We start from the raw sequence: 27,307 nt of genomic DNA, 5'->3' as shown, positions 1-27,307 counted from the left end.
GCTACTAGGAGTGGTTTGTATTTTTGCATGTAAGTTGACTATGATGTTGTTTGGGATTATCAGATTGTTTGGATTTCCTTTGTTAAGTTCTTCTATACCAGTCTTTTGTGCTTCAAGTGCTCAAAATTGGTTCTATCTGGTGAGAAACAAACTGTTTAATACGTATAAGTATTATCATTTTGATGCAGCATTAACTGCTGAATTTGAAAGAAGTGATGATAAATTATATCTGATCCGGTTATGTTGGAACACAACTAGTATCGGTCTATGCTTACTCTCCTTCCTTTTACCTACTCTCAGTACCTTTGTCACTGCAAAATACAGTCTGGCACAACTCAGAAATCACCATTTTATCGGCTTCGAGTACGATAGAAGAGTCCCACAATGAGTCGAGCAGTGTTCTGGCTGGGTAAAACCAATGTTTAACATTGCCAATTGCAAATTGATGTGATCCAGCAATTTATGCAAACGGTTTAACTGTATTCGTTCTTGCCAGTATTTTAGCTGCATGTTTCTTGTAGCTATTTTATTAATTTATCAATATTTATTTGGTAATTAGCAAAGCCCGTTATGGGTAACTAAAGCACACAAAGTGTTTCAAGTATGTTACATTCTATTCTCTGTGAATGCTGTCCCACTAGGGACCTGTGAGAAGTATCATCAGTGTAAACGATTCTTAAAAAGTGCCCAAATCTAATGTCCAGATCCATAATATCAAGATAAACTATTCCCCCAATTTTTGGTAAAAAAAAGAATAGAATTTAATTTTTTTATTTAGCTATTTTTTATTTTTATTTATTTTTTGATAAAAAAAAGAAAAGTATTTAATTAACCCTTTGGCTACCTCTTATACTTCCTCCCCTTTGGCCCAATGCTATCGCCGAGCTGAACTGGATAAGAAGAGAATGTATGATGAGTACATGAGGTATAGAGAGGGTAACTTTCTCTCCGGTATTTTCTTGCTCTGGTGGGATTGGTCCAGCTGCAACTGTGGTCTACAAAAGGCTCACAACACTGATCTCTGAGAAACGTGGTCATCCTTACAGCCAGACACTGTTTTGGATCAGATGTAAACTTTCTTATTCGTTACTTCATTCTGCAGTGATGTGTATAAGAGGATCCAGATCAAGCCATCACAGGTGTATTAAATTTACAAGATCCAGCTATTGACCTGGCCTGTTCCAACAGTTTGGAATTGGAGTAATTTAAAAAAAAGAAATACCTGTAATGGTTCATTACCCTGTTTATGAGGTACATGAACTTTGCTTCTCCGCGGAAGTTGCGGTTACGCATTTTGACGTAATTGTGATGTACAAGTATGATTTTATTTTTTATAAAATTTTACCGGTTAGCTCACTTAATTAGCTTGTCAATGTGTTAATGAAACGGAGCGAGAGATTGAGAGAGAGAGAAAGAGAAGACAGGGCTATTAAACATGAAGATTTTAACGATTTTCACCTTTGCTTCTGTGATTTCCTCGATGATTTCAGGTACGAGATGTACGTAGCTAGTTGTCAATGCATTGTCATGTTTGTGTACAGTGTTGTACTTGTAGCAAGTTTAATGCGTCGTAGATCCTGGCATCAATGATGTGATGCCGATTTCGCGTTTCGGCTTGGGGTGGGGTGTAGCCGGGGGTGTCACGCAGGTATGAGCTGTAAGTAGATCTGCGACCGACCTACCGAAACTTCGCTTTGACCTGTGAGTAATCCTTTTTCAACCGATGACTTAGCGATGATGTTTCAGCACTTTTCGATTGTGGGCTGGAAATTTTTACCCTTGACCGTTGACTTTGCACGAATTTGGTTGGCTTTGACCTTTGACTTAGACTTTAACCGCGGTCACAGATCTACCTACAGTGAGTATGAGCTACCTGAACTTTGCTTCCCCACGGAAGTTGCGGTTACGCATTTTGACGTAATTTAGTGATGTAAACAATAGATTTATTTTTTAAATAAAATTTTACCGGTTAACTCACTTAGCTTGTCAATGTGTTAATGAAACGGAGCGAGAGATTGAGAGAGAGATTGAGAGAGAGAGAGAGAAAGAGAGGACAGGGCTATTAAACATGAAGATTTTAACAATTCTCACCTTTGCTTCTGTGATTTCCTCGATGATTTCAGGTACGAGATGTACGTAGCTAGTTGTCAATACATTGTCATGTCTGTGTACAGTGTTGTACTTGTAGCAAGTTTAATGCGTCGTAGATCCTGGCATCAATGATGTGATGCCGATTTCACGTTTCGGCTTGGGGTGGGGTGTAGCCGGGGGTGTCACGCAGGTATGAGCTGTAAGTAGATCTGCGACCGACCTACCGAAACTTCGCTTTGACCTGTGAGTAATCCTTTTTCAACCGATGACTTAGCGATGATGCGATTGTGGGCTGGAAATTTTTACCCTTGACCGTTGACTTTGCACGAATTTGGTTGGTTTTGACCTTTGACTTAGACTGTAACCGCGGTCGCAGATCTACCTACAGTGAGTACCTGTGTCGATATGCAGTGCTTATCAATTGGAAATTATATACTAGTCTCGTGCCCAGACCACTTTTTTTCTTTTTGTGTGGGGGCGGAGAAAAAAGGGTCTGGTGGATCACCAATGCTTTTTTGTGTAGCCGGATGTACAACTTTTGAGGATCATTGATTAGTGGTGATGAATAGCAAAGGCCTGTTAATGAAGTGACAATAGGAAAACGGCAAGTGTTGGGACCTTCCACTCTTGTTCAACAGGGTTCATGGGTACACAGTCTTTGAACTTTCATTGAAATACTCTAATAGAGTAGTCACATACTCAAATAACAAGAGTCAACTGTATAATTAATAATCAATAATCACCTTCTGCCTGCGTCAGTTTTTGCTCTACTAGGTGATGGGAAACAAGTAATATAATAATGATGGCCCAATGCTGCATCCTTGGGCATGCACGTGCTGTATTTCCCATTGTTGCTTCGTTAACAGGCCTTTGCTATTCATTGCCACTAATCAACTATCCCTAAAAACTGTGGATCCAGCTTCACAAAAAAGTATTGGCGATCTACCAGACCCTTTTTTCTCCAACCCCACACAAAAAGAATAATAAGTGGTCTGGGCAAAAGACTAGCTAGCGCCTACTTCGAGAATGAGTGTGAATTGAGGGGCAATATTTTCAAGGTTGAACAATATAAAAATAATTTTTTTGTTGTTCAGCAATCCCATATGGAAGCCTAAAACTTTCATGCTGCTATAAAAGCTTTTTAGTCAAATCCTATTTCTCCGCATGGTGCTTATCGTTTGCAACTTTTGGAGCAGGTGCTTATAATTTCCAATTGATAAGCACTGTGCAGAGAAATAGGGTTTGGCTGTGACCATGATTGAGTAATCTTGGTTATGTAATCAACACATGCTTTCTCCCATGGCAGTGACAGTAGCTATATCTACATATTGTGTTATAATTTCAAATACATGTAATACCATGTATTGTACGTAGCTGTTTGCAGATAGTGCTGTGTGTGAGTGTTAGTGAGCAATACATAAACTTTTGGCTTACAATTTGTAGCAATAATGAAAACCGCTCTAATGTATGACTATCACACTGTATGTGATTTGATGCATTTGATAGTAAAGATGTTAGTGTGGTTATTGTACACAGTCGCTGGTAATTTTCACCTCCAAGTATTACATTTTTCAGTAAAATTAGATCAGTAATGATGATGATGTCATGCATGGGTTGCATGATCTTATCAAGTGACATATCTGTGTGTGGGTGTTTGTAAAACCATTACATTCTGTGGGGGAAAATTGGCTTTTGTTATTCCATAGTTATTCCCACACAGATGATAAATGTTGCCTGATGATAAAGTGAGTAGCGGATGTATTTTAACAGTAATGAAGTAAAACAAAACTCCATGCAAGTGTTTAATGCACATAGACATGTAAATGCTGTGCTGTCTATTGTCTATAGCACTTTAAGATTCTGCTTGTACTGTACTACACATTTGTTGGCATGTCTATTAACTCACTCACTGGGCAGTATATTACTAAATATCTGTTATAGGAACTATTCAAATATCACACATTGAATTATTTGTTTATGTTGACAAAACTGTCACATAAACAAATAATTCAATGCCTGCCTGCCTGCCTGCCTGCCTGCCTGCCTGCCTGCCTGCCTGCCTGCCTGCCTGCCTGCCTGCCTGCCTGCCTGCCTGCCTGCCTGCCTGCCTGCCTGCCTGCCTGCCTGCCTGCCTGCCTGCCTGCCTGCCTGCCTGCCTGCCTGCCTGCCTGCCTGCCTGCCTGCCTGCCTGCCTGCCTGCCTGCCTGCCTGCCTGCCTGCCTGCCTGCCTGCCTGCCTGCCTGCCTGCCTGCCTGCCTGCCTGCCTGCCTGCCTGCCTGCCTGCCTGCCTGCCTGCCTGCCTGCCTGCCTGCCTGCCTGCCTGCCTGCCTGCCTGCCTGCCTGCCTGCCTGCCTGCCTGCCTGCCTGCCTGCCTGCCTGCCTGCCTGCCTGCCTGCCTGCCTGCCTGCCTGCCTGCCTGCCTGCCTGCCTGCCTGCCTGCCTGCCTGCCTGCCTGCCTGCCTGCCTGCCTGCCTGCCTGCCTGCCTGCCTGCCTGCCTGCCTGCCTGCCTGCCTGCCTGCCTGCCTGCCTGCCTGCCTGCCTGCCTGCCTGCCTGCCTGCCTGCCTGCCTGCCTGCCTGCCTGCCTGCCTGCCTGCCTGCCTGCCTGCCTGCCTGCCTGCCTGCCTGCCTGCCTGCCTGCCTGCCTGCCTGCCTGCCTGCCTGCCTGCCTGCCTGCCTGCCTGCCTGCCTGCCTGCCTGCCTGCCTGCCTGCCTGCCTGCCTGCCTGCCTGCCTGCCTGCCTGCCTGCCTGCCTGCCTGCCTGCCTGCCTGCCTGCCTGCCTGCCTGCCTGCCTGCCTGCCTGCCTGCCTGCCTGCCTGCCTGCCTGCCTGCCTGCCTGCCTGCCTGCCTGCCTGCCTGCCTGCCTGCCTGCCTGCCTGCCTGCCTGCCTGCCTGCCTGCCTGCCTGCCTGCCTGCCTGCCTGCCTGCCTGCCTGCCTGCCTGCCTGCCTGCCTGCCTGCCTGCCTGCCTGCCTGCCTGCCTGCCTGCCTGCCTGCCTGCCTGCCTGCCTGCCTGCCTGCCTGCCTGCCTGCCTGCCTGCCTGCCTGCCTGCCTGCCTGCCTGCCTGCCTGCCTGCCTGCCTGCCTGCCTGCCTGCCTGCCTGCCTGCCTGCCTGCCTGCCTGCCTGCCTGCCTGCCTGCCTGCCTGCCTGCCTGCCTGCCTGCCTGCCTGCCTGCCTGCCTGCCTGCCTGCCTGCCTGCCTGCCTGCCTGCCTGCCTGCCTGCCTGCCTGCCTGCCTGCCTGCCTGCCTGCCTGCCTGCCTGCCTGCCTGCCTGCCTGCCTGCCTGCCTGCCTGCCTGCCTGCCTGCCTGCCTGCCTGCCTGCCTGCCTGCCTGCCTGCCTGCCTGCCTGCCTGCCTGCCTGCCTGCCTGCCTGCCTGCCTGCCTGCCTGCCTGCCTGCCTGCCTGCCTGCCTGCCTGCCTGCCTGCCTGCCTGCCTGCCTGCCTGCCTGCCTGCCTGCCTGCCTGCCTGCCTGCCTGCCTGCCTGCCTGCCTGCCTGCCTGCCTGCCTGCCTGCCTGCCTGCCTGCCTGCCTGCCTGCCTGCCTGCCTGCCTGCCTGCCTGCCTGCCTGCCTGCCTGCCTGCCTGCCTGCCTGCCTGCCTGCCTGCCTGCCTGCCTGCCTGCCTGCCTGCCTGCCTGCCTGCCTGCCTGCCTGCCTGCCTGCCTGCCTGCCTGCCTGCCTGCCTGCCTGCCTGCCTGCCTGCCTGCCTGCCTGCCTGCCTGCCTGCCTGCCTGCCTGCCTGCCTGCCTGCCTGCCTGCCTGCCTGCCTGCCTGCCTGCCTGCCTGCCTGCCTGCCTGCCTGCCTGCCTGCCTGCCTGCCTGCCTGCCTGCCTGCCTGCCTGCCTGCCTGCCTGCCTGCCTGCCTGCCTGCCTGCCTGCCTGCCTGCCTGCCTGCCTGCCTGCCTGCCTGCCTGCCTGCCTGCCTGCCTGCCTGCCTGCCTGCCTGCCTGCCTGCCTGCCTGCCTGCCTGCCTGCCTGCCTGCCTGCCTGCCTGCCTGCCTGCCTGCCTGCCTGCCTGCCTGCCTGCCTGCCTGCCTGCCTGCCTGCCTGCCTGCCTGCCTGCCTGCCTGCCTGCCTGCCTGCCTGCCTGCCTGCCTGCCTGCCTGCCTGCCTGCCTGCCTGCCTGCCTGCCTGCCTGCCTGCCTGCCTGCCTGCCTGCCTGCCTGCCTGCCTGCCTGCCTGCCTGCCTGCCTGCCTGCCTGCCTGCCTGCCTGCCTGCCTGCCTGCCTGCCTGCCTGCCTGCCTGCCTGCCTGCCTGCCTGCCTGCCTGCCTGCCTGCCTGCCTGCCTGCCTGCCTGCCTGCCTGCCTGCCTGCCTGCCTGCCTGCCTGCCTGCCTGCCTGCCTGCCTGCCTGCCTGCCTGCCTGCCTGCCTGCCTGCCTGCCTGCCTGCCTGCCTGCCTGCCTGCCTGCCTGCCTGCCTGCCTGCCTGCCTGCCTGCCTGCCTGCCTGCCTGCCTGCCTGCCTGCCTGCCTGCCTGCCTGCCTGCCTGCCTGCCTGCCTGCCTGCCTGCCTGCCTGCCTGCCTGCCTGCCTGCCTGCCTGCCTGCCTGCCTGCCTGCCTGCCTGCCTGCCTGCCTGCCTGCCTGCCTGCCTGCCTGCCTGCCTGCCTGCCTGCCTGCCTGCCTGCCTGCCTGCCTGCCTGCCTGCCTGCCTGCCTGCCTGCCTGCCTGCCTGCCTGCCTGCCTGCCTGCCTGCCTGCCTGCCTGCCTGCCTGCCTGCCTGCCTGCCTGCCTGCCTGCCTGCCTGCCTGCCTGCCTGCCTGCCTGCCTGCCTGCCTGCCTGCCTGCCTGCCTGCCTGCCTGCCTGCCTGCCTGCCTGCCTGCCTGCCTGCCTGCCTGCCTGCCTGCCTGCCTGCCTGCCTGCCTGCCTGCCTGCCTGCCTGCCTGCCTGCCTGCCTGCCTGCCTGCCTGACGCCTTCAGTTAAGCGTAGCGGAAAAGTGGCTACAGCTACAGCCCAATTTTTTTTGCGGAAACGTTTCTAGTTCGCTTAAGAAAAAACCTTTGGTATATTGATAAGCAGAGATGGGGTAACGCGTTACATAATTTAACGCGTTACGTAATATATATTACAATTCACGATTCCGAGTAATATAACGCGTTACTTTTGGAAGTGCAGTAATATAACTTTAAGTTACTTTTGGAAACTATAATTCGTTACTAGTAACGAAAGAAGTAATATTATTACGTAACGAGTAGCTGGAAGCGAAAAGTAACGAGTAACTCTACCGTGATGTAACGAGTGATACTACGAGTAAAGATGAACAAGTAATGCATTATAAATGGATTTTACTGCCAATTATCCATTCCACTATTAATTAATCACCTTAATCCATTAACTTTTCTTCTATAATGGTGCTCAGGTGTTGCACGTACACGTGACTGATGAGCATCACGTGACTGCACGTGGTTTATATGGTAACTTTAACTTAGCTGTCTAATAAAAAAGTAACTTAGCATTAGTAACTTAATATTTGTAGCTAATATTATTAAGTTAGTAACTTAATATGTAATATTATTAAGTTACTCTTTATTCTAAGTAATATGTAACTGTAATATATTATACTGATATAAAAGTAATATGTAATATGTAATATATTACTTTCATGAAGTAACTTCCCCAACTCTGTTGATAAGCATACAATGCTTGCGCTATTGTCTTACCTTTTATCCTTCTTTACCATGGCCATCAGTCAAGGTTCTACTGCTGAGTGTTAATAGACTACAGTACGGCTTCCATACCAGTGTATATTGCATCAAACTATTCGAATACACGTGCACCAAAAATGCACCCGTACGTGACTCGCTGTTGATATCGATCAGAGAGAGCAACTCATGGTGAACTATAGCAATGTGTAAGTCAATAAATATAGTTTATTTAGTAACAATGATAAGCTGAATCGGGTCATCCAGGTCCTGCTTTACAGATTATTCCGGTCTGACCCGACGTGGTAAATTAAATGTGGACGTACTACTACACATCATAGCGTAGCTCTGCTTCTTTCGTGAGCCACGCCCACCTACGTAAATTACAGTCCATAGACATACGGTAGCAGGGGCGGAGGAAGTAGTTGATATGAGGGGGGGCTGATCAGGGGTGGATCTAGACTTATGGTAAAAAAATGAACTAAAGCACCACATTGTCTCTGGTTTGATAAGGTGAGACCAAAAAAAAAAAAAAAAAAAAGGTTGCAACCAGCTGACAATAGCTACCCACCTCACCAGCTACGAATTTATACTGATAAACTACATAGAAATCCTTACATAGCTCACTACACACTGCTCTAATACTGTGATTGCTTTATTAGAGTGACTGCTCTATTAGAGTATCTCGATCTTGATCACGGTTTTCAGCCCCACTCCAAGAAGGATAATTTCACGTGATATCATTCTGAGGGGGGGCTTCAGCCCCCTAGCCCCCCCCCCCTTTCCGCCGCCTATGTATGGTAGCCACGTCCATTCATCAGTGTGTAGGTATACACAAATCCACGCCCACTTACGTAAATTACTGTCTGTAGACATGGTAGCCATGCCCATTCATCAGTCCGTAGGTATGCACGAATCCATGTCCATTATTGTCTGCAGGCTTATGTAGAGCCACGCCCACTGATCAGTTGTTATTGTATAAGTCATGATCTAGTATAATAGTGCTGTGAGTAACTCAGCTGATATTTAGTGGTCATGACATGAGCTTGCAAAAAACTTCACAAACAAGTATAAGAAAAAAATTGGAATTTTAAATTAGATTAGGGACAGTGTATAATGCTGCAATAAAAAGTACTGAAACAAGCTGGGTCGGAGTAGTACGTAATATCCAAATACTGTAAACAATAAGAAGTGAATATCCCTACTGTGCTACATTCTTATGCTTATATAATATATACTATAGGGTGATTAGGCACATATTACAAGTGTGTTTATGTGTTGTCATTTTTATAGCCAGTGATGCTTTGCCAGCCCCACTTCGTCTAACAGATGGTAATAACCAACTTGAAGGTCGTGTGGAGGTATACTACAATGAACAATGGGGAACAGTTTGTAATGATAACTGGGATATTGTGGATGCCAAGTATGTAACTGTGAAATGTGATTGTCTTCTGTTAATTTGTACTGTCTCTTGTTACCAGTGTTGTATGTAATCAACTTGGATTTGGTGATGCTGTAAGAACTAGGTTTTTTGGACGTGGAGGCTCATCAATGCCCATTTGGTTGGATGATGTGCAGTGTACTAATGATGACTATTATTTGTCTGAGTGTAGTCATGAAGTCTGGGGACACCATGACTGTTCTCATTCTCAAGATGCTGGAGTTGTTTGCAATGGAACAGGTCTGTTATACGTAAATCAGTTTAAATTGCGTTAAAAGCCTAAGGTGAAATCTGTGAAGTGCATGGTCTCTAGACCACAGCAAGATGAATTTCATTTGCTACTTACAGGTATCCATCTAGGTGATATAAAACACAGCAATTACGTGCCTGTAAAATTGGCAATGAAATTAACTAGATAGATAGATAGCAAATGCCCTTACAAGTTACAGGGAGGTGTGTCAGGCTTGTTTCTTCAAAGTATGTAAACTATACAAACCCGAAACAATTTGAAAACTGTTGTTTTGGTAAAATCTAGTTGTGTATTTCAAATATCCAACTAGTGTTCTAAATATGACAAGTAGAAGGAAGAATTAGGAATTTTAAGCTGGATTTGGGATCAAAAACAAAAAAACAGGGAAACAAGAGAACAGCTAAAAAGTTGTGAAACAAGGGAGGTTGCCTATACCTGCAGATATACTAGTGGACATGTAATCCCTAATTCAGTTATGATTATAGACTGAAGAGTAGGGATTAGATATCTACTAGCATATCTGCAGGTATAGGCAACCTCCCTTGTTTCACAACTTTTAGCTGTTCCCTTGTTTCCCTGTTTTTTTTTTGTTCTTTGATCCCTAATCCAGCTTAAAATTCCTAATTTTTCCTTCTACTTGTTTGTTTACTTTTTAAATAACACAATTATGACTACTGAATCCACTTGTATACCACATTAAAAGAAAGAATGGTGCCAGGCATTCCATGACGTCTGAATGCACGTCTCAATAATCAATTACGTACTGAAAAGTGAGGTGGCCATTACGCTTCATTTGTAGCTATGCTCTGCTCTGCTTGTTACACAGCATTACAAACGAAGAACAGTACAAGAAACTTCTCTGTAATGAATCCAGTCACTACAGAAAGTGCGGGCAAAAAGCATGACACAGCCAGAGGGAAGCCGTATCACGCTATCGCAAATCGACACCTTGCATTGTGAGTGAAAAGGACTGGAACACAAAGGAGGACAAATGTAAGTCCATGATATGTACGTTGTACATACTGCGGTTGACGAAAAGGCACATCTCGGGTCGAAACGACGTTGAACAGTGAAAAAATCAAGCCTGTATCCTTATCCATTGTCGAGTTGTGCTTGGCTGAAGGCATCAGTTAGTTAGTTAGTTAGTTAGAATAAAATTCTGTTAAATAGGAAATTTTAAAATTTCATAGAAACTTGTTGGAAGGGTTTGGGGTCACTCTGAAGGCATTTTTGGGCTTGGCTATGCCTAACCAATGCTGCCAAGCTGTATGAAGTAAATTTGAGGTTGGTTTTAGGGTGATATGTTTGGGCAAGAAAGCCCAAAACTGCATGATCCCTAATATACGGTACTACCATACTGTATGATTATGTTCATGACATTTATAATGACCATGCTGTACTGAAGCTCTGACAGCAACATGTGCTGCAGCCTTTGGATTACCTAACCTAATAAACAGAATTGGAGTCAACTTTAAGACAAGTTAGTGTGTACCGTATGTGACCGTATAGAAGCCTGGGCATTTATTTCCTATAAATCATTTTTGACCCGGCGTTTAAATGAGACCGGCGTTAATTTGGACCTGGGCGTTTATTTCTTACTAGCCACTTGTTGAGAATGACAGGTGCCAGTACAAGTACCTACGAAATACAAAGTCCATAGCCCATCACGTACATAAAACTATTTGGACTCCTCTGCTGGGTGAAACATTGGAAGTCGGGTGGAAAGGTGACAATGACCACGATAAATATGCTATGGCCATCACCAGAAGAGAAGGCATAGTCAAACAAGACAAGACATCATAAGACTGGTGACGAGACATTACTGTATAGGGAGGGGTAGCTAACGTCTTGGGACTGTCGTACACTATCTGAGAAATCCAATTATAAATACATGAAATATTTATTGAAATAATACAGAAATACGTTTTGAAATACTTAAGTATTGGGACTCTCGTACACCGTTTTGGATTTTTGCGTGGGCGCTGGCTACCCCCCGCGATATAGTTAGCAGCTGACACGAGTTTAGAACCCCGGCATTTATTTCAGTGCATGTCATCATTAGCACCCCGGCATTTAAATGGGCCCCGGCGTTTATTATGAAAGTCCCCTAGCTCTACCCGGCGTATATTTGAGCCCCTGCATGTATTTGAGCCCGGCTTTAATACGGTTATATACGGTATTCACAAGCGCTTATTGTTGACATCTTAGTATTATTATATTGTTAAATAAGTTTGCACGACTACTGTATATATAATCAGATAGTACACACTTCTTATATGCATTTCTCATGCCAAGACAAATCCAACAAACCCAGGCAAACCATGCACCCAATACTGGAGACTGGCTTAGAGATATACGTAGCTACACAGTATATATCTGGTACACATACCACATAATGGTTACTGTGTTGTTCAAACCCTCATATTGCTAATAACATACAGTAGAAAGGTACTTATAAGATAGTGTGTTTATGTGTTTGTATTCATGCCAGTGCCAGTTCGTCTAACAAATGGTGATAACCAATTTGGAGGTCGTGTGGAGGTGTACTACAATGGACGATGGGGAACAGTTTGTGATGATAACTGGGATATATTGGATGCCAATGTTGTATGCTATCAACTTGGATTTGGCAGTGCTCTCAGAGCTTACACATATGGTGGAAGCTCATCAATTCCCATCTGGTTGGATGAAGTACAGTGTACCACTAGAGACCGTTACTTGTCTGAGTGCCATCACAATGGCTGGGGAAATGAGAACTGTGGACATTCTGAGGATGCTGGTGTTGTCTGCAATGGACTAGTAGGTTTGTTATTGAAAAGATTTGGTTATTTGTAGGTGTACATCTTTCAATTTTCTTATAGCTGAAGTGACTGTCTGTATTAACAATGATATTCGTCTTGTTGGCGGTTCTAATGCTTATGAAGGACGTGTGGAAGTGTGTCACGATAATGAGTGGGGAACTGTGTGTGATGATAGCTGGAGTACAAATGATGGGACAGTTGCTTGTCGTCAACTGGGATATTCATTTGTAAGAATTACCACAGCCGCCACTTTTGGGGGAGGAACGGGACCAATATGGTTAGATGACTTGTTATGCAGTGGATCAGAGACTCAATTAATTGACTGTTTACATGATGGATTTGGTGTCCATGATTGTGATCATAGTGAAGATGCAGGCGTGGTTTGTGCCAGTAAGTCTATTTTTGTACATGTAATATATGATCGAGTACATATGTGACTGATTCTCAGAAACTATCCTTATCACATAATTGCAAGCGTTTAGAAATGTTGATTGTACAGTAAGTACTAAGTATATTCATGACCACAATATTGTAGCTTGCCAATAAAGGCTGCATGTATGGGTCTAGGATTTTTTCTGAATTCTTCATGTTTTAGTTTCATGTTCTGACTCACACAGGTCCCTAGTGGGATAACATTCACAGAATCAAAAAATGTACTACATTTTTATGATTTCTTACTAACGAAACAAATGACTGTTCAAGTAGTAAAGTTTCTTGCCAATATAGATAATTTGTTTTTTTATTAAACATGTCGAGTGAGACAGGGTGGGAATGCAAAGTGTTGTGTTTTTTTCCTTACTTTGGCCCCTTTTCTGTTACACCTTTCCAGCTATAAGTCATTAAGTCTAAGTCCTTGAAATTAGGTTAGGTAATCCTAAGGCTGCAGCACATGTTACTGTAGACCTTTAGTGCTGGTCACTGTAAAGTGTTAGTAATAAAACCAATGAATTAGGTAAGTTATGGACTATTAAGGGATCTAAACTAGCTCAAGACCATGGAGCCAGCCTTGATCAGAACTTCATATGGATTGCCATTGGTCTTAGACCACTCTTAATTTTGTATGCAAAAATTATTATATGAAAATTTCTTACACATTTTTTTTTTGCAAATGATCAAGATACTCTAATAGAGCAGTCATTCATGTAAATCATACGTTTTGCATGAAAATTTTCATCATGAATTTTAATAAAGTAAACTATGGTTTTAATCACTATTACCATTAAATATGCTAAATGTTAAGTGGATGGCTGATAGTAAATAATGATTTTTGATGTAGCCAAAGTTCACCAAGCAGCATGGATCTACTCAATACTAATGCTTGTAATTTTTCATCTGAAAACACTAGTTAGCTAACCAGGGCCGGTGGAAGCACTACGGCCACTACGGCCACTACGGCAACTGCCGTAGCAGATTTTCACAGCCGAGCCAGTCACGTGAGTGCATGCCTAACTAAGCTAATACACACTAATAATATTATAACATATTGTAGTTACGTCATCAGATTATGACACACTATTTCATATCTGTTTCTAGACAGACACTAACCATTCCAACCTTTAATGCAGTAAAAGGATGTGTAGCCGACTTTACGTTTACCACTTGTTTATCGCTCTATTATATTCGTGCATCTAATGATCAAAGCACGTGGTGACCAGTGCATTGGATGTTCTATTGTTCTTCCAGCTCTGCCGAGTCGGAGAGTTGTGCTGGGAATCTTATTACAATTGGTGATAAACCTAGCCAACCATGATTAAAACCATTCCCGAAATGGAGTTTTGAATTGAAGACTGTTAGTCATCGATCTTTTCAAGCGGCGTGGTATGACAAATGGAGATGGATTCATTACGATCAGGCTCTTGATAAAGCCTTTTGCCACACGTGTGTTCTAGCGGTGAAACAAGGAAAGATCAAGAGATTTAATGCTAGCCCAAGTGAAGTCACGTTTCTTATTACAGGGTACTGCAATTGGAAAGACGCTAGTGGTGATAAGCACGGTGGATTTAAGACCCATGAACTATCACAGGTATGTTTGTTCATAGAAAGCAAATGAATGGTGTCTTTGTTGTAGTAATGAGTATATGCTGGCCTTTCATATATAGATGCATCAAGCAGCAGCTAAAGCTCTGGTGTCGAAGACAAGAGATGTTTCAGAGATGATGTCTTCAGATGTCCAGAGAGCCGAGGCCATCACAAAGGTGCTCCAGAATATAGTATTTCTAGCTAGGCAAGGACTAGCAATGAGAGGAAACTGGGTTCCGTCCAACTCACTAGATTGTCCTGGTGGCAGTGAATTTAACTCCAATTTTTACCAGCTCCTTTTGCTTCGGTCCAAAGATGATCCCCACATTAATGAGATACTTCAACGTAAAACACACAAGTACACTGATCACAGTATTCAAGATGAATTTCTAAAGTTAATATCTAAAGATCATCTTCACAAAATTGAAGACAACATCAAATGTGCTGGCTACTTTGCTATTGAATGTGATGAAGTTACAGATTCATCAAATCATGAACAGGTAATAGTGTGTTTTCAGTGGGTTAATGATGCATTTGAACCTCATGAGGATTTTATGGGTCTGTGTTCTGTGCCTGACATTACAGCTGAATCGGTTTTTGGAGTTGTAAAGGATGCAGTGATACGAATGAAGTTAAGCATGACTATGTGTTGTGCTCAGTGTTATGATGGCGCAGCAAATATGAAGAGAGTTGCTGCTATGGTCAAGGAAATTGAACAGCGTTCTTTGTATTTACACTGCCATGGGCATAGCTTGAACCTAGCAGTTGCAGATGTAATTAAGAAAATCCCAACGATGTCAAATGCTTTGGACCATACCCTGGAGATATGTAAATTAATCAAATTTTCCCCTAGAAGAGATGCCATACTTAGCAGACTTAAAGAAGAACTGACACCGGGTGTACCAGGGCTAAGGAATCTCTGTCCAACTTGTTGGACAGTATGTGCTTCTTCATTGGAAAGTGTTCGTACTAACTATCCTGCTTTACTAGCCACTTGGGAAGAGGCGGTAGATGTTGTCAAAGACACTGAAGTAAAAGCAAGAATCACAGGAGTAGCAGCAAAAATGATGGAATTTGACTTCTTGTTTGGTTTGATGCTAGCAGAAAGAGTACTAAAGCACACAGATAACTTGAGCAAAGCACTTCAGTCCACAGCCATGACTGCTGCTGACAGCTACCACTTGGCTTTACTATGTAACAAAATCCTTTCCCTAATTAGAACTGAGGAATGCTTTTTGTTGTTTTGGGGCCTTATTAAAAAAACCCAGGAGTCTCTTAATGTCAATGAGCCTGTTTTACCAAGAAGGCGTAAAAGACCAGCCAGATATGAAACAGGAGCAGCTGAACCTCACTTTCCTGTGGATGTACAAGAGTTTTACAGGCGAACATATTACGAAACAATTGACACAGTAGTAGTAGCAATTAAAAACTGTTTTATGCAAAAGGATTTCGGTGTTTACAAAAAGTTGGAACAACTTTTACTGCAAGCCACAAAGAAAGATTACACCAACACAATGAAAGATGTCATGGAATTTTATCAGGGTGACTTCAACAGCTCCGAGCTAGAAACGCAATTGGAAGTATTTAGCAGAATGAAAATCCAAAAGAATGGGGATTCAATTACATTTCATGACATACATAGGCACTTTAAAGTGCTGGACCACAGCCAACATTTGTTAATGCCACAAGTAGTGAAGGTGGTAAAGTTTTTGTTATTAATGCCAGCTACCAATGCAGTATCAGAAAGGAGTGCCTCTGCGATGCGAAGAATAAAAACATACCTCCGCTCAACGATGACTCAATGCAGACTAAACAATGTCATGGTTCTGCACATACATAAGCACCTAACTGACAGCTTGAAGTATATCAAAATTTTGAACGAGTTTACTGCAGCTAAAGAAGACCGCCGTCAGCAAATTTGGACATTTTGAATAATTGTATAACTTGCATGTTAATTGATCCTGTACAGATACATGTGACATCAGTACAACTGATTTCATATCAGTAAAACTCGTTTCATATCAATACAACTCATTTCTTATTTCTGAATCAATTATTCAAACACAAAGCTAATGTATGTACCAGCTATAGTAGTTAAGGTTACAATTGTATAAACGAAATTATTATTATTACAACATAATATTTATAGAATGTGACAGCTAGGGAAGTTACAAAAGTCAGTGTATGTATAAAGCAATATCTTAAAATCAACCCTTTTAAAGTGCTAAAATTGCTTCAGGATGTGGATTACAAACACTAAAAATGTAAAATTTTCCTGGGGAGGCATGCCCCCAGACCCCCCTAGAGGGGCATGCTTCACACACTCACCACAATTCCTGAGTCATTACCTGGCTTGTTGCCTGACCAGCCACTAAGAGCTTCCACCAGCCCTGCTAACCCTTGCATGTAAATAGTGCTGGGACAGTTACTTTTTAAATGTAACTCGTTAAATATTACATATTATTTACAACTGAACTATTAGTTACAGTTACATATTACCCATATAATAAAGTAACTATAATAATATTACATATTATATTACTTTGTGTCCACAGCCTTAAGCTGTCACATGTGAGACTACTGCTTTATCACATGACATGATTGTGTTGTTGGATAATGTGCAAATCTTGGTTTTAAGCAAAATGCTGGTGAACAAGCTTCATTCAGTAGGCTTCGTTACTTCGTAGTGGCTAGGCGTTACTCAGTGGATTACTAACGAGATTGGTAACTTTGTTACTTAAAGTAATAATATTATGCAATATTAGACTCGTTACAGTAACTTCATTACTTAGGTAATGCATTACATTTGCAAGTAAAGTAACTTGAGCATATTTAATAGTTATACCACAGCTGCGAGGGATTTTGCTGATATATACACCCAAAGCCCGAGAGACGCAGGCCCGAGGGCTGCAGGTGTATATGTCAGCAAAGTCCCAAGCAGCCATGGTATAAGTGATATATATCACTTGGGGCGCACTCACCTAATAGGTGAAAGAACTAACGAGAACTCATCCCATTTGTTTTATACAGTAGCATCTGAAAATCAATTTTGGTTTTAAAAGCGTGGGCTAATAGCCATCTAAACGTTGTCCATACATTAAAACGTCATTAATACGTTACTATGTTTCAACACGCTATGTTAGAAAACTTGCAATTGTGGGATTGAGTTTATATTGTTATCATTTTTGTACTAAGTTAAGCCAACTGACTTTGCTATTGGGACAGTAAGTTATTATATTAAGTTAAGTACTTAGGACTGTAAGTTACTAACCTATTTCAGTGTAGCAGTAGTAGTTTTTCCGTTCTGTGGTCTGTTCAAAGGCTGATACGTGGTGGGTAGAAATATGCATCCACAATCGCCCAAACAATTATTTTGTGCCTTCATTATCCTTTACTAACAACCAACTAGTCCATCTGAGCAAATATACTCAGCTTAGCAACCACTACAAAATCAAGTCCCACAATGCAAAGCTCTATGTCGCTCAATATAACGAGTCAAAGCGTATCGTTTCTTTGAACTGGCTGGGCATCAAAGTCATTGGAAAACCGCTTTCCCATGATATAGCCCGGGCAATATCTTGATATTACCCGGGCAATATGCGAGTTAAACACCGAGCGGCACCTTTGAACGCCCATGCTAAAGTGGTATATTTTGTTATATTACTTCATTACCACAAAAGTAATAAATATTACGTCGCGTTACTTATGTAACACATTACCCCCAACACTGCATGTAAATACATTGGAGTAACATATAATTTTTTGAACTGACACATATATAGTTCACTTTGGGATGCATTTTGGCTACCTGTGTGAAAAACGAGTGATCCTCAAAAATAAAACCATGAAAATCCTAAAATTTATTAATCTGCGAAATTTATGTACCTCAATTTGTATGTACGTATAAAATACCTTTGGAGATATTACATGAAATTATGTCTAAGCATGAGGCTATCATGCTGATAAAGTTAAGGAATATACTATTCAACAGTGCTTCAAAATCACCTACACTACAGTAGTATCATACAGTACGATAGTACTGTATAGTAGGGACCACAAAGGAGTAGGCGTGGCCCACCAAATAATATCACCCAAAAAACAGCCTCAATTTCCCCTGACAATGATGAGGCAGTATTGGTTAGGTAAAACTAAGCCCAAACAAGCTTTCAGATCAACTCAAAACGCTTTCAACAAGTTGCTACAAAATTTAAAAAATAATTTAGTTAAACTGACTGATGCCTTCAGACAAGCGTAACTCGATAATGGCTATAGGGCTTAATTTTTTCACTGTTCAACGTCACGTCGGCCCGACAGGTACCTTTTGGCATACCACAGTACGTATAATGCATTCTTCATGTACTTACCAGTGTCCTTCTTTGTGTCCCATTCATCTTTGCTGACAGCAAAAAAGTGTCGATTTGGCGATAGCACTCGATGGCGTGCATTTCGAGCAGTTCTTGATTCATACTACTGTGTAATGGGTTGAACACAGCCGACAACAAAGTGTAGTAGATACTTCACTTTTTAGACGATAATTGATATAACTGGGGTGCGCAGCACCATTTCTTTCAGTATGCATGGATTGCAGAGGTGCTTTTCGAACAGTTCTTAATCTGAAATGCTGTGTAACGGGTTGAACATAGCTGACAATGAAGCGTAATGGACACTTCACTTTTCAGACGATAATTGATATACTGTAGCTGGGGCGAGTGGCGCCATTTCAGATGTGGTATGGGTGGGTTCACCAGTCATAATAATAATATTTTAAAAAGTTAGCAAACAAGTACAAAGAAAAATTTGGAATTTTCAACTAGAGTAGGGACCATAGCACATCGATAAAAAGTACTGAAATAAGCTGGAGTAGTGCACGATATTAAATCACAGTAAAACAATAAGAAGTGTTATATCCCTACTGTGTTCAAGATATCATAGTGGAAATTCACAGTAGGGATATAACACTTCTTATTGTTTTACTGTGATTTAATATCGTGCACCACTCCAGCTTGTTTCAGTACTTATTATCGATGCACTATAGTCCCTACTCTGAGGTTTGGGCTTTCTTGTCCAATATTATCCAAAAACCAGTCTCACTTTCTTTCAGAACAACGTGGCAGTATTGGTTAGACACAACCAAGCTCATACCCTAAACCCTTCCAACACATTTCTATGAAATATTATTTAGCTGAGTTTTCTACTAACTGTCTGATTGCCTTATGCCTTCAACCAAGCATAATTCAGCCTACAAGCTTGATTTTTTGATTTATAAATTTCCCTCTGATGGCAACTACCATTCTTCCTTGCCAGAGCAGCATACAATACAGACAACTACACATAGCTAGCTAAGAGGCTGTTTAAAAATCTTAAAGAGGAAGGCGTAGGAATGAGTTGTGGGCCATCAAAAGTGGCTAAAATGAAAGGACATTTACAGCACAGGTCTTTATTCAACACCACGGTGCTGTACAGCCACATACAGCTATCCCCAGGCTGGCCAGAGCCCCAGCTCGCTTGTACAGATTGTCACTGTGCTTGGGAAAAGCAGCCAGCAAAAGCAAACCACTCAATTAAGTCTAGCTGAATGTGATAATGAAATCTGATAGTTTATTCATATAGCTTTGCATTCTTGGTGAGAAAACAAATCTACTGTCGTGGGCAATAAGACCGGCTTTTTTCAGACCCAGTCACTTATACAGTACTACCAAGAGTAAATAATGGAAGAGGTACTACTGTACTCTATGTATGATATGTCATGCACACATCATGATAAGTACTAGTATATACATACAAGAGGTTTTATGCATTATATATATTCTGTCAGCATAAATATTTTCTTTGTGTGATTATCTAGATGAAGATTCTGATTATCTAGATGAAGATTCTGATTCCAGTAGTGGTGGATTATCTGCTGGAGCTGTTGCTGGTATTACATTTGGTTGTGTAATTCCAGTTGTGATAATCATCATTTCACTCATTGTTGCTGGTGTCTACTTGGGGCGTCACTGTAGGAAGCAAAATAATCACTTCCATCCTATCACTCAGCATACTAGTACTACTGTGGCATCAGCTCCTCCACCACCTCCTGCTCATATTCAAACTCAACCACCTGTTGGTCACTATGTTGCTCAAAATTATCCTACAAAGAGTTACACTTTTGTACCCTCACAGTCTAGTGATTATCCATCAAAGCCACCACCTGATTTTGTTCCAGAACCACCACCTCCATATCCAGATCTACCACCTGATTATACTCCCAACTGATGACTTGTAATCAACTTACGCATTATATAATTTAAAAAAAAATTTGTGTACATGCAGATGTATGTAATTATTAATACAGTACACCAGCCCAGTGGTAACAGGGGCATAACAAGACTTGTCAAATAGTTTTTAAATGTACAGTTGTAGCACTAAGGTCACAGATGTAAGGGCCTGGAGGTATAGCCTGCAGTTGCTGACACACCAGCTCCAAAAATTAACATTCCATTACTCTTACAGGTACATGGTGTACTTAGTAATGACAGGACTGAATGAATACAAATGTATAATTTAGAGTATTTCAAAGGGGGGATATTTGAAGTTGGGCAATGTTGGGATAAACTTTTTGCACATTCACAAACAATTCTCAGTGTAATTATATTATTTCAAGAATTAAATTTTCACTGTTATCTTGAGAAATTTCCCTCCTCAAAATATTTGTAGTAGCTAACAGCTAGTGACATGTTAGAATGGATTGTCTTACACAAGGATAGAGTAAACAACCTTAAGTCAGGTACATGTACATCTTCACTGTTATCGTGTCATTATAAGTGTGATATACATACACAAACACACACACATGCACTATAAGTTAGCTTTTGAAGTGCACATGCATCAGACCTACGTAAAAACATTTCCTGAGTTTGATTACTTCTTTGATGCTGATAAGATGTAATTAATTACTTCTGATCCAAATGCAACCCATTAAAATTCTTGTCTCCACAATAAATGTAGAGGGCTTTTATGTCCTTATCCCCTTCAAATTGGATATACTGTTTGGACTGCTCTATTACTTAGAGTTGAGAGTTTACCCTTGTAAGAATTGTAACTATTGCCCCCCACTGAGAAATCAATAAAAAATTTAGCTTGTACCTTTTACTTTTGTTTTTGCTGCCAAATGCACTGAAAACTTCTGGGGAGTATCTTAGGTGGCTTTAGTGCATTTCACACTGTCTGCTGTATAAATTGCATGGTTTACTCTTGTATTTATCAGCTCTACTATCAGTTAAGCATCACAAGCTGCAGCCTCATGATCAGGAAATTTTTCAATAGGCCAATTCCTATATGGGTCACACTAAACTTCTCCCATGATACAACTAACTAGCTATGGCAAGCACACTCAGCATACTTTTTGAGGGCATTTTTAGCCTTCTGAGATTGACTTTGGTAACACGTTTGACTGAACTTTTATAATATTGAATAAATTTGCATTGTGTAGCCACCACCACACTTGAGACCAACACGACTGCTATTAATTTGTCTTTTTTAAAAATATATATAACAAGTAAATAAATAAAACAAGAAACAGCAATCAAAAGTACATGTGATGGAAGCACCTGGCCCTCAGATATTGTAAAGTCAAGTGCTCCAATAGTCACTGGGCTGCCACGATGATACTTGGCTCCACACAAGCAGGTTGCAGTTGACCTTCTCAGTAAAGAAAAAACTGGTGGAGCATCTAATCCAGGACACTACACTACTATAAATTCAATTACACTTACAATGTCAATGGTCACACAATTATTTAATCCTCCAGCTGTAAAGATCTTGGCATTGTTTTTACCAACTCACTTGGCAAGACCACTACAAAATGACCTCCTCTAAGGTGTGTAATACAAATCACGTGCAGTTGGTTTACTGCATAATACTTATATAGGATATTCAAGGACTCCAATTGTGCCCAAGTCCGTAAATCATTGTACATTACTCTAGTTAGATCAAAATATTGTACTGTTCAACACTGTGGAGACCTTATCTATTAAAGGATATCGAATCACTTGAAAAAAATACAGCGAAGAACCACCAAATTTATTTTCTCTAATTATCATTCAGACTACAGATCTAGGTTAATCCAGTCTGGTCTGGTATACTGCCGTTAATGTACTCTTATGAAATTGCCGACATCTTATTCTTTATCAAATCCATCTGATAAAAACGACATACTAAACTGTCAATTTTACTACTGGTACTACAAGATTACTGGCACCATGCTCTATTGCAAGACAGCCAACAGTGTTAGGCAAGTTACTTTGTAAAAGTAACTAGTTACATATAACAAATTACTTGCAACTGAACTATTTAGTTACAGTTACATATTACCCATAAAATAAAGTAACTATAATAATATTACATATTATATTACTTTGTGTCCACAACTTTAAGCTGTCACGTGTGAAGCTACCACTGTATCACGTGACATGATTGCGTTGTTGGACAATGTGCAAATCTTGGTTATAAGTAAGAAGCTGGTGAATAAGCTTCATCCAGTAGGTTTCGTTACTTCGTTGTGGCTAGGCATTACTCTTACGATAACTAACGAGATTAGTAACTTCGTTACTTGTAGTAATAATATTATGTAATATTAGACTCGTTACAGTTACTATATTACTTAGGTAATGCGTTACATTTGTAAGTAAGGCAACTTGAGTTATATTACCTGTTTTTATAGCGTATTTCGTTATATTACTTAGTTACCACAAAAGTAATAATATTGTGTAACGCGTTACTCCCAACACTGACAGCCAACACTAACCCTATTATGAATTCATATTTTTATCACTTACTCAGATTGTGGAATTCCCTACTCATTGACTTGTCTCAATCTTTAGAATCAATCAAAGTAAAGCTGAAGAAATTTCTATGGAATCACTTTCTAGGTAATTTTGATAATATTCCATGTAGATTTCATTACCTGTGCCCTTGTTCTCAATGCTCCAAGACTACTGCACCAAGCAATTATAGTTATTTGTAAGTTAATTATAGATAATTGTAATTAGATAATAACAATACGTAGGCTACCAGAGCTGGTGCCTGGTAGACCCTCAGAATTGTATGTCCCTTGCAAGCCAAAGTTTTTCTGTATGTGTGTAGCTGTACTACAATTCTGTAAAGCAATATATTATCTCTGGTCTCTCTTAGCAGCAAGCAGCTCTTGTACTACTGCTTACAAGAGGTTAGCATCTCTGCTTGCTGCTAAGAGAGAGACCAGAGATAATATATTGCTTTACAGAATTGTAGTACAGCTACACATACAGAAAAACTTTGGCTTTCACCCCTTTGGTATTCCCTACTTTTGGGGGAATGGGAGGTGCAGACACTACTGGCAGTAGTGTAGGGGACACCAAAGGGGTGAAAGAGCCCATACTTATGCTGTTTGCTGCATTCAAACCTTTTATGTAGAGAAGAAACTGGTTACGATAACTAGGAGCAGTGGGATTAAAAACTCTTACATCATCAAAGAAAGCCTTTTGATGACGGTTTCCCCAAATGCTGTGCATATCCAACAATTAAGCGACTTTTAATAAAAAAAAATTTATTGACAAGATACACGCGTCTACACTGGAAGCAGGTTTTCAAGGCTCTGTTATGGAGCGTCAGATAACTTTTAAACCTTTCCCCGGTTCTAGCAGGAATGGCCAGCATGACATCTACTTTCACGTAAAATGTAACAGCTTAATACGGCCTTTTTCATGGTACAAAGTAGGGGGTTTAACATTACACATAGAACCATTGGCAATGGAAATATTGGCTTACCCCAACAATCCAGGCGCGAACTTTTTAACGAATCCCGGTTATACCAGGCTAGATCTATCCTTTCTTGAATACTTCAGCTAGCTATACCGTTCGTGACGAACGTTTTACACGGTACAAATAATTTTATAAAAATCACCATCTCAATCCAATAGTCGCATACCCCGGCTGAGCACTGATTATTAGTGACGCGCGCGCTATATTGCGTGGGCGAGTTGCAATGGAAAAGCATTCCGTTCTTGAATGTTTAATTCATCAACTTTTCAATGGTCAATAGTCCTTGTACATCATGCTAATAACTTTTTTGATCACGTGATACATCTTTGTATTTTGTACATGTAATCAAATAAATATTTTTAAAAAATGGTCATTATAAAAATTTCAAGTTAGCTGTTTGCAGTTCTCCAACATATAAACCTGTGGAAAAAACAGTCACATTTAAATTGGTGAATTTAAAAAAATCTTTATCACGCACACACTACACACACACACACACACTACACTACACACACACACACATACACACACACACACACACACACACACACACACACACACACACACACACACACACACACACACACACACACACACACACACACACACACACACACAGACAAGGTATGGTAAGGGTTGTTTACATTGGTTAATTGGTTAATTTTGTGGTGCGCCACATATAGCAACAAGGGAAATGTGTATCTGTGATCAAGAATTTAATTTAGATTATAATATCATAATTAGATGGTCAGACTATCTTTGTCAACTAGAGATGAACTGGCTTTTGGTAAAAAGCGAGGGGTAGCCAATGCCTTGGGACTCTTGTATGCTATGTGAGAAATCCAATCAGAAATACACAAATATATTAGAAACCAAATCCTAAATCCAAAATCATTTAAAAATAATGGAGAAAGTGAGTTTAACAAAGTAGACAATGATTGATCATGAATAACTAGAACAAGATGTAGATCAACAACTGTACAGGTAGTTACTAGTTAGCAATCTCACTAAATGCTTTTAAAAATACATAAAGATTGGGAGTCTCGTACACACCATTTGGGTGCTTTGCGTGGGCATTGGCAACCCCTCTGGTACACCATTTCGGTGTTTTGCGTGGGCGTTGGCTACCCCTCGGGAAAAATAAAATAATGAAAGACTATACAGAAGCTGATCTGTACAGAAGATGAGCCCTGCACAGCTACGTGGGCTTCTTTTTACAAAGCATGCACTCACCTTATTTGCACATTGCCCAATCGTCATCATGGACACTTCCACCTCCCACCGTGCACTAAAGTAATAGAAACAAACATCATTAAATAATATAAGCATTAATATTATTATAGTATAACACAGCAGCACAATATTACAGCATGATAAACAAACCAAAGTATTTATACAGAAAACTATGTCATAGACATTTAATCGTCTTTGAGCAAGGCCATTTTAACGAAGGTACAAATTGGGCTTGAGCGTGGCGTGGGCGGGCAATTCATTACATTCTGTTTGCCGTTTATAACTATCACTGGCAAACTAATGCATATACAATATCAAAGAACGTATATATTTAAACAGTTGTATGATACTTATAGACTGTTTTTTCACTGTCAAACACTTCTTGTGCGTGGGCGGCCCACCACCACCCCTCCCTCCGCACCCTCCCACCCTTTATATGATACTCGTGCTATACAGGTGAGCATATAAAAGTTGCTAAAATTAACAGGTTTTTGTAGAATCAGTTTTATTTTTAAAATTCTAATTGAACAAACAGTACATTTTCATACTGTAGCTGAATGACATTAAAATACATTGAATTGTCTGATATGGTCTACTCGTCCTGTAGTCATGTGTCAGTGAATAAATTTAAAAAAAACCTAGACAAAAAGGGTCCTCAAAAGGAAAAAACGACAACAAAAAACACCTAAATTCCTGACTTGGAATCAAAACCCGGGACCTCCAGTGTGTGAGCCCAGGATCGTAACCACTGTACTACGTGGCTCCCAGCTATCACGTCACCTCTCTTAGTTTCTACCTTTACGTCATTCAAGAAGAAACCTATGAAGAATACCCAGTGAAGAAGAAACTGAACTCGACCCTAACCCTATTCTAACCTGCATGACGTTTGCCTGTTGAAGCACAACGATGACATCCACTGTCTATGAAGGTAAGTATTGGCGAGGCGAGCTAGATTTGGCCCGGCTTTACCGGGACGCTCGCTTCGCTCGCTTTTTTTTTTTTTTTTTTCTCGCCTCGAACTAGTGTGTTTGATACTTTTTTTTTTTCCCCCGATCTCTAGCTAGAAGTTAAACCTAATTCAATTTAAAAAGCAGAAAAAAGAAAAAGCAGCTAAACCTACAGACCTACACAGGCCTACAAAAACACCGCATGGACCGCCAGCATACACACAGCAAAACCCCCGGACAGGGGCCTTAACAAGAAAGCCCTGCAGTCTACCGTGTGTTTGATACTCGAGTTATGGGTGACACTGCCGAACGAATAGTGAAAAAAAAAGTTGTGTCCTGCTGCCGGACGAATAGACTCGTTTTCCAAAATATTTGCACACTGAAAGTCCCACGTACAATACATGTCTTCATCTGCATGTGCTATAATAGACTAGCTACATAATAAAAGATATAATTGTATGGATCCTCCAGAACAGGTAGCGTTCCCTACACGCATGCGTATAACAATGCGGCTTAATGGCTTTGATTGATTAGGGCCGGCGCAGAACAAAGTACAGAGTCTAGGTCGCAGTCCGGAGGACAGTAACCTCGACAGCAACTATTGAACTTTTACTGATATTTTAAAATTGAGAGAAAGGATAAGACAAACATGAAGTTTTTGACGAATGTGGTCGCCTTGGCTTCTGCCATGATCATGATTTGTGCAGGACCAGGTAGGCTGTGACAATGTGTGCACTCATGTGTGTATAGAACGTAGTCACTATATACCATAGATACTACAGCCGTACCGACTCTATAGTACCTATGACTATGCTGTCATGCTTTTAGTATAATTATGAGTCCCACTGAATGCCAACTCTAGAAATTCTCTGTGGTGACTGGTGAGACTGATCATAGATAATATATTCTACGTACCCGTACGTAGATGGACTGATCAGGCTTGTTTGTATAGGGTCCGCAAACGAAAAATCAACCTTTACAAATCGATCCCCCTACCATTGTGCGATGTTCGTCGTAGCATAGAGGAACTCACCTAATCGTATCCAACAATTAAGGGTGCTCGCGGATATTTGAAGCCATACAATGTGTGATTTTGTACTG

The 27,307-nt window shown here is 42.1% G+C and overlaps 3 protein-coding genes across 5 annotated transcripts in view; all 3 read left to right on the top strand.

The window, feature by feature from the left end:
• The first annotated feature begins 1,315 nt into the window (after positions 1-1,315).
• LOC136263151 (neurotrypsin-like) lies at positions 1,316-20,615 on the top strand. 2 transcript variants are annotated; one of them, XM_066057653.1, is made up of 7 exons: positions 1,316-1,490; positions 1,983-2,123; positions 9,029-9,158; positions 9,217-9,416; positions 11,918-12,229; positions 12,288-12,617; positions 20,092-20,615. In XM_066057653.1, exons 1-7 carry the CDS (start codon positions 1,436-1,438, stop codon positions 20,499-20,501), a joined length of 1,578 nt encoding a protein of 525 aa, XP_065913725.1. In that variant the 5' UTR covers positions 1,316-1,435; the 3' UTR covers positions 20,502-20,615. The 2 variants fall into 2 exon arrangements, with proteins under 2 accessions (XP_065913725.1, XP_065913726.1); XM_066057654.1 differs by lacking the exon at positions 1,983-2,123 and having other exon boundaries at positions 1,317-1,490.
• LOC136263149 (zinc finger MYM-type protein 1-like) lies at positions 13,592-20,085 on the top strand. 2 transcript variants are annotated; one of them, XM_066057650.1, is made up of 3 exons: positions 13,592-14,129; positions 14,184-14,250; positions 14,327-20,085. In XM_066057650.1, exon 3 carries the CDS (start codon positions 14,327-14,329, stop codon positions 16,175-16,177), a length of 1,851 nt encoding a protein of 616 aa, XP_065913722.1. In that variant the 5' UTR covers positions 13,592-14,129; positions 14,184-14,250; the 3' UTR covers positions 16,178-20,085. The 2 variants fall into 2 exon arrangements, with proteins under 2 accessions (XP_065913722.1, XP_065913721.1); XM_066057649.1 differs by having other exon boundaries at positions 13,592-14,250.
• A 6,171-nt stretch (positions 20,616-26,786) lies between the features above and the next one.
• The window catches only part of LOC136263143 (deleted in malignant brain tumors 1 protein-like), a 71,172-nt gene continuing 70,651 nt past the window's right edge, over positions 26,787-27,307 (top strand). Inside the window, exon 1 of the mRNA XM_066057640.1 lies at positions 26,787-26,919. Within this exon, the coding sequence (XP_065913712.1) occupies positions 26,856-26,919 (64 nt within the window). The 5' untranslated portion in view covers positions 26,787-26,855. The remainder of the gene's footprint in view (positions 26,920-27,307) is intronic.

The sequence above is a fragment of the Dysidea avara genome, chromosome 8 (assembly GCF_963678975.1).
Source record: "Dysidea avara chromosome 8, odDysAvar1.4, whole genome shotgun sequence".
In the NCBI taxonomy this organism is placed as follows: Eukaryota; Metazoa; Porifera; class Demospongiae; order Dictyoceratida; family Dysideidae; genus Dysidea; species Dysidea avara.
This window is presented reverse-complemented; position numbering and strand designations above follow the sequence as displayed.

What these genes read in the sequence shown, in the direction of transcription:
- LOC136263151 (XM_066057653.1), top strand. Translation starts at nt 1,436, where the DNA reads ATGAAGATTTTAACGATTTTCACCTTTGCTTCTGTGATTTCCTCGATG. An exon ending in GATTTCCTCGATGATTTCAG is followed by an intron (nt 1,491 to 1,982) that starts GTACGAGATGTA and finishes TAACTCACTTAG; the next exon opens with CTTGTCAATGTGTTAATGAA. An exon ending in AGTTGTTTGCAATGGAACAG is followed by an intron (nt 9,417 to 11,917) that starts GTCTGTTATACG and finishes TATTCATGCCAG; the next exon opens with TGCCAGTTCGTCTAACAAAT.
- LOC136263149 (XM_066057650.1), top strand. Translation starts at nt 14,327, where the DNA reads ATGCATCAAGCAGCAGCTAAAGCTCTGGTGTCGAAGACAAGAGATGTT.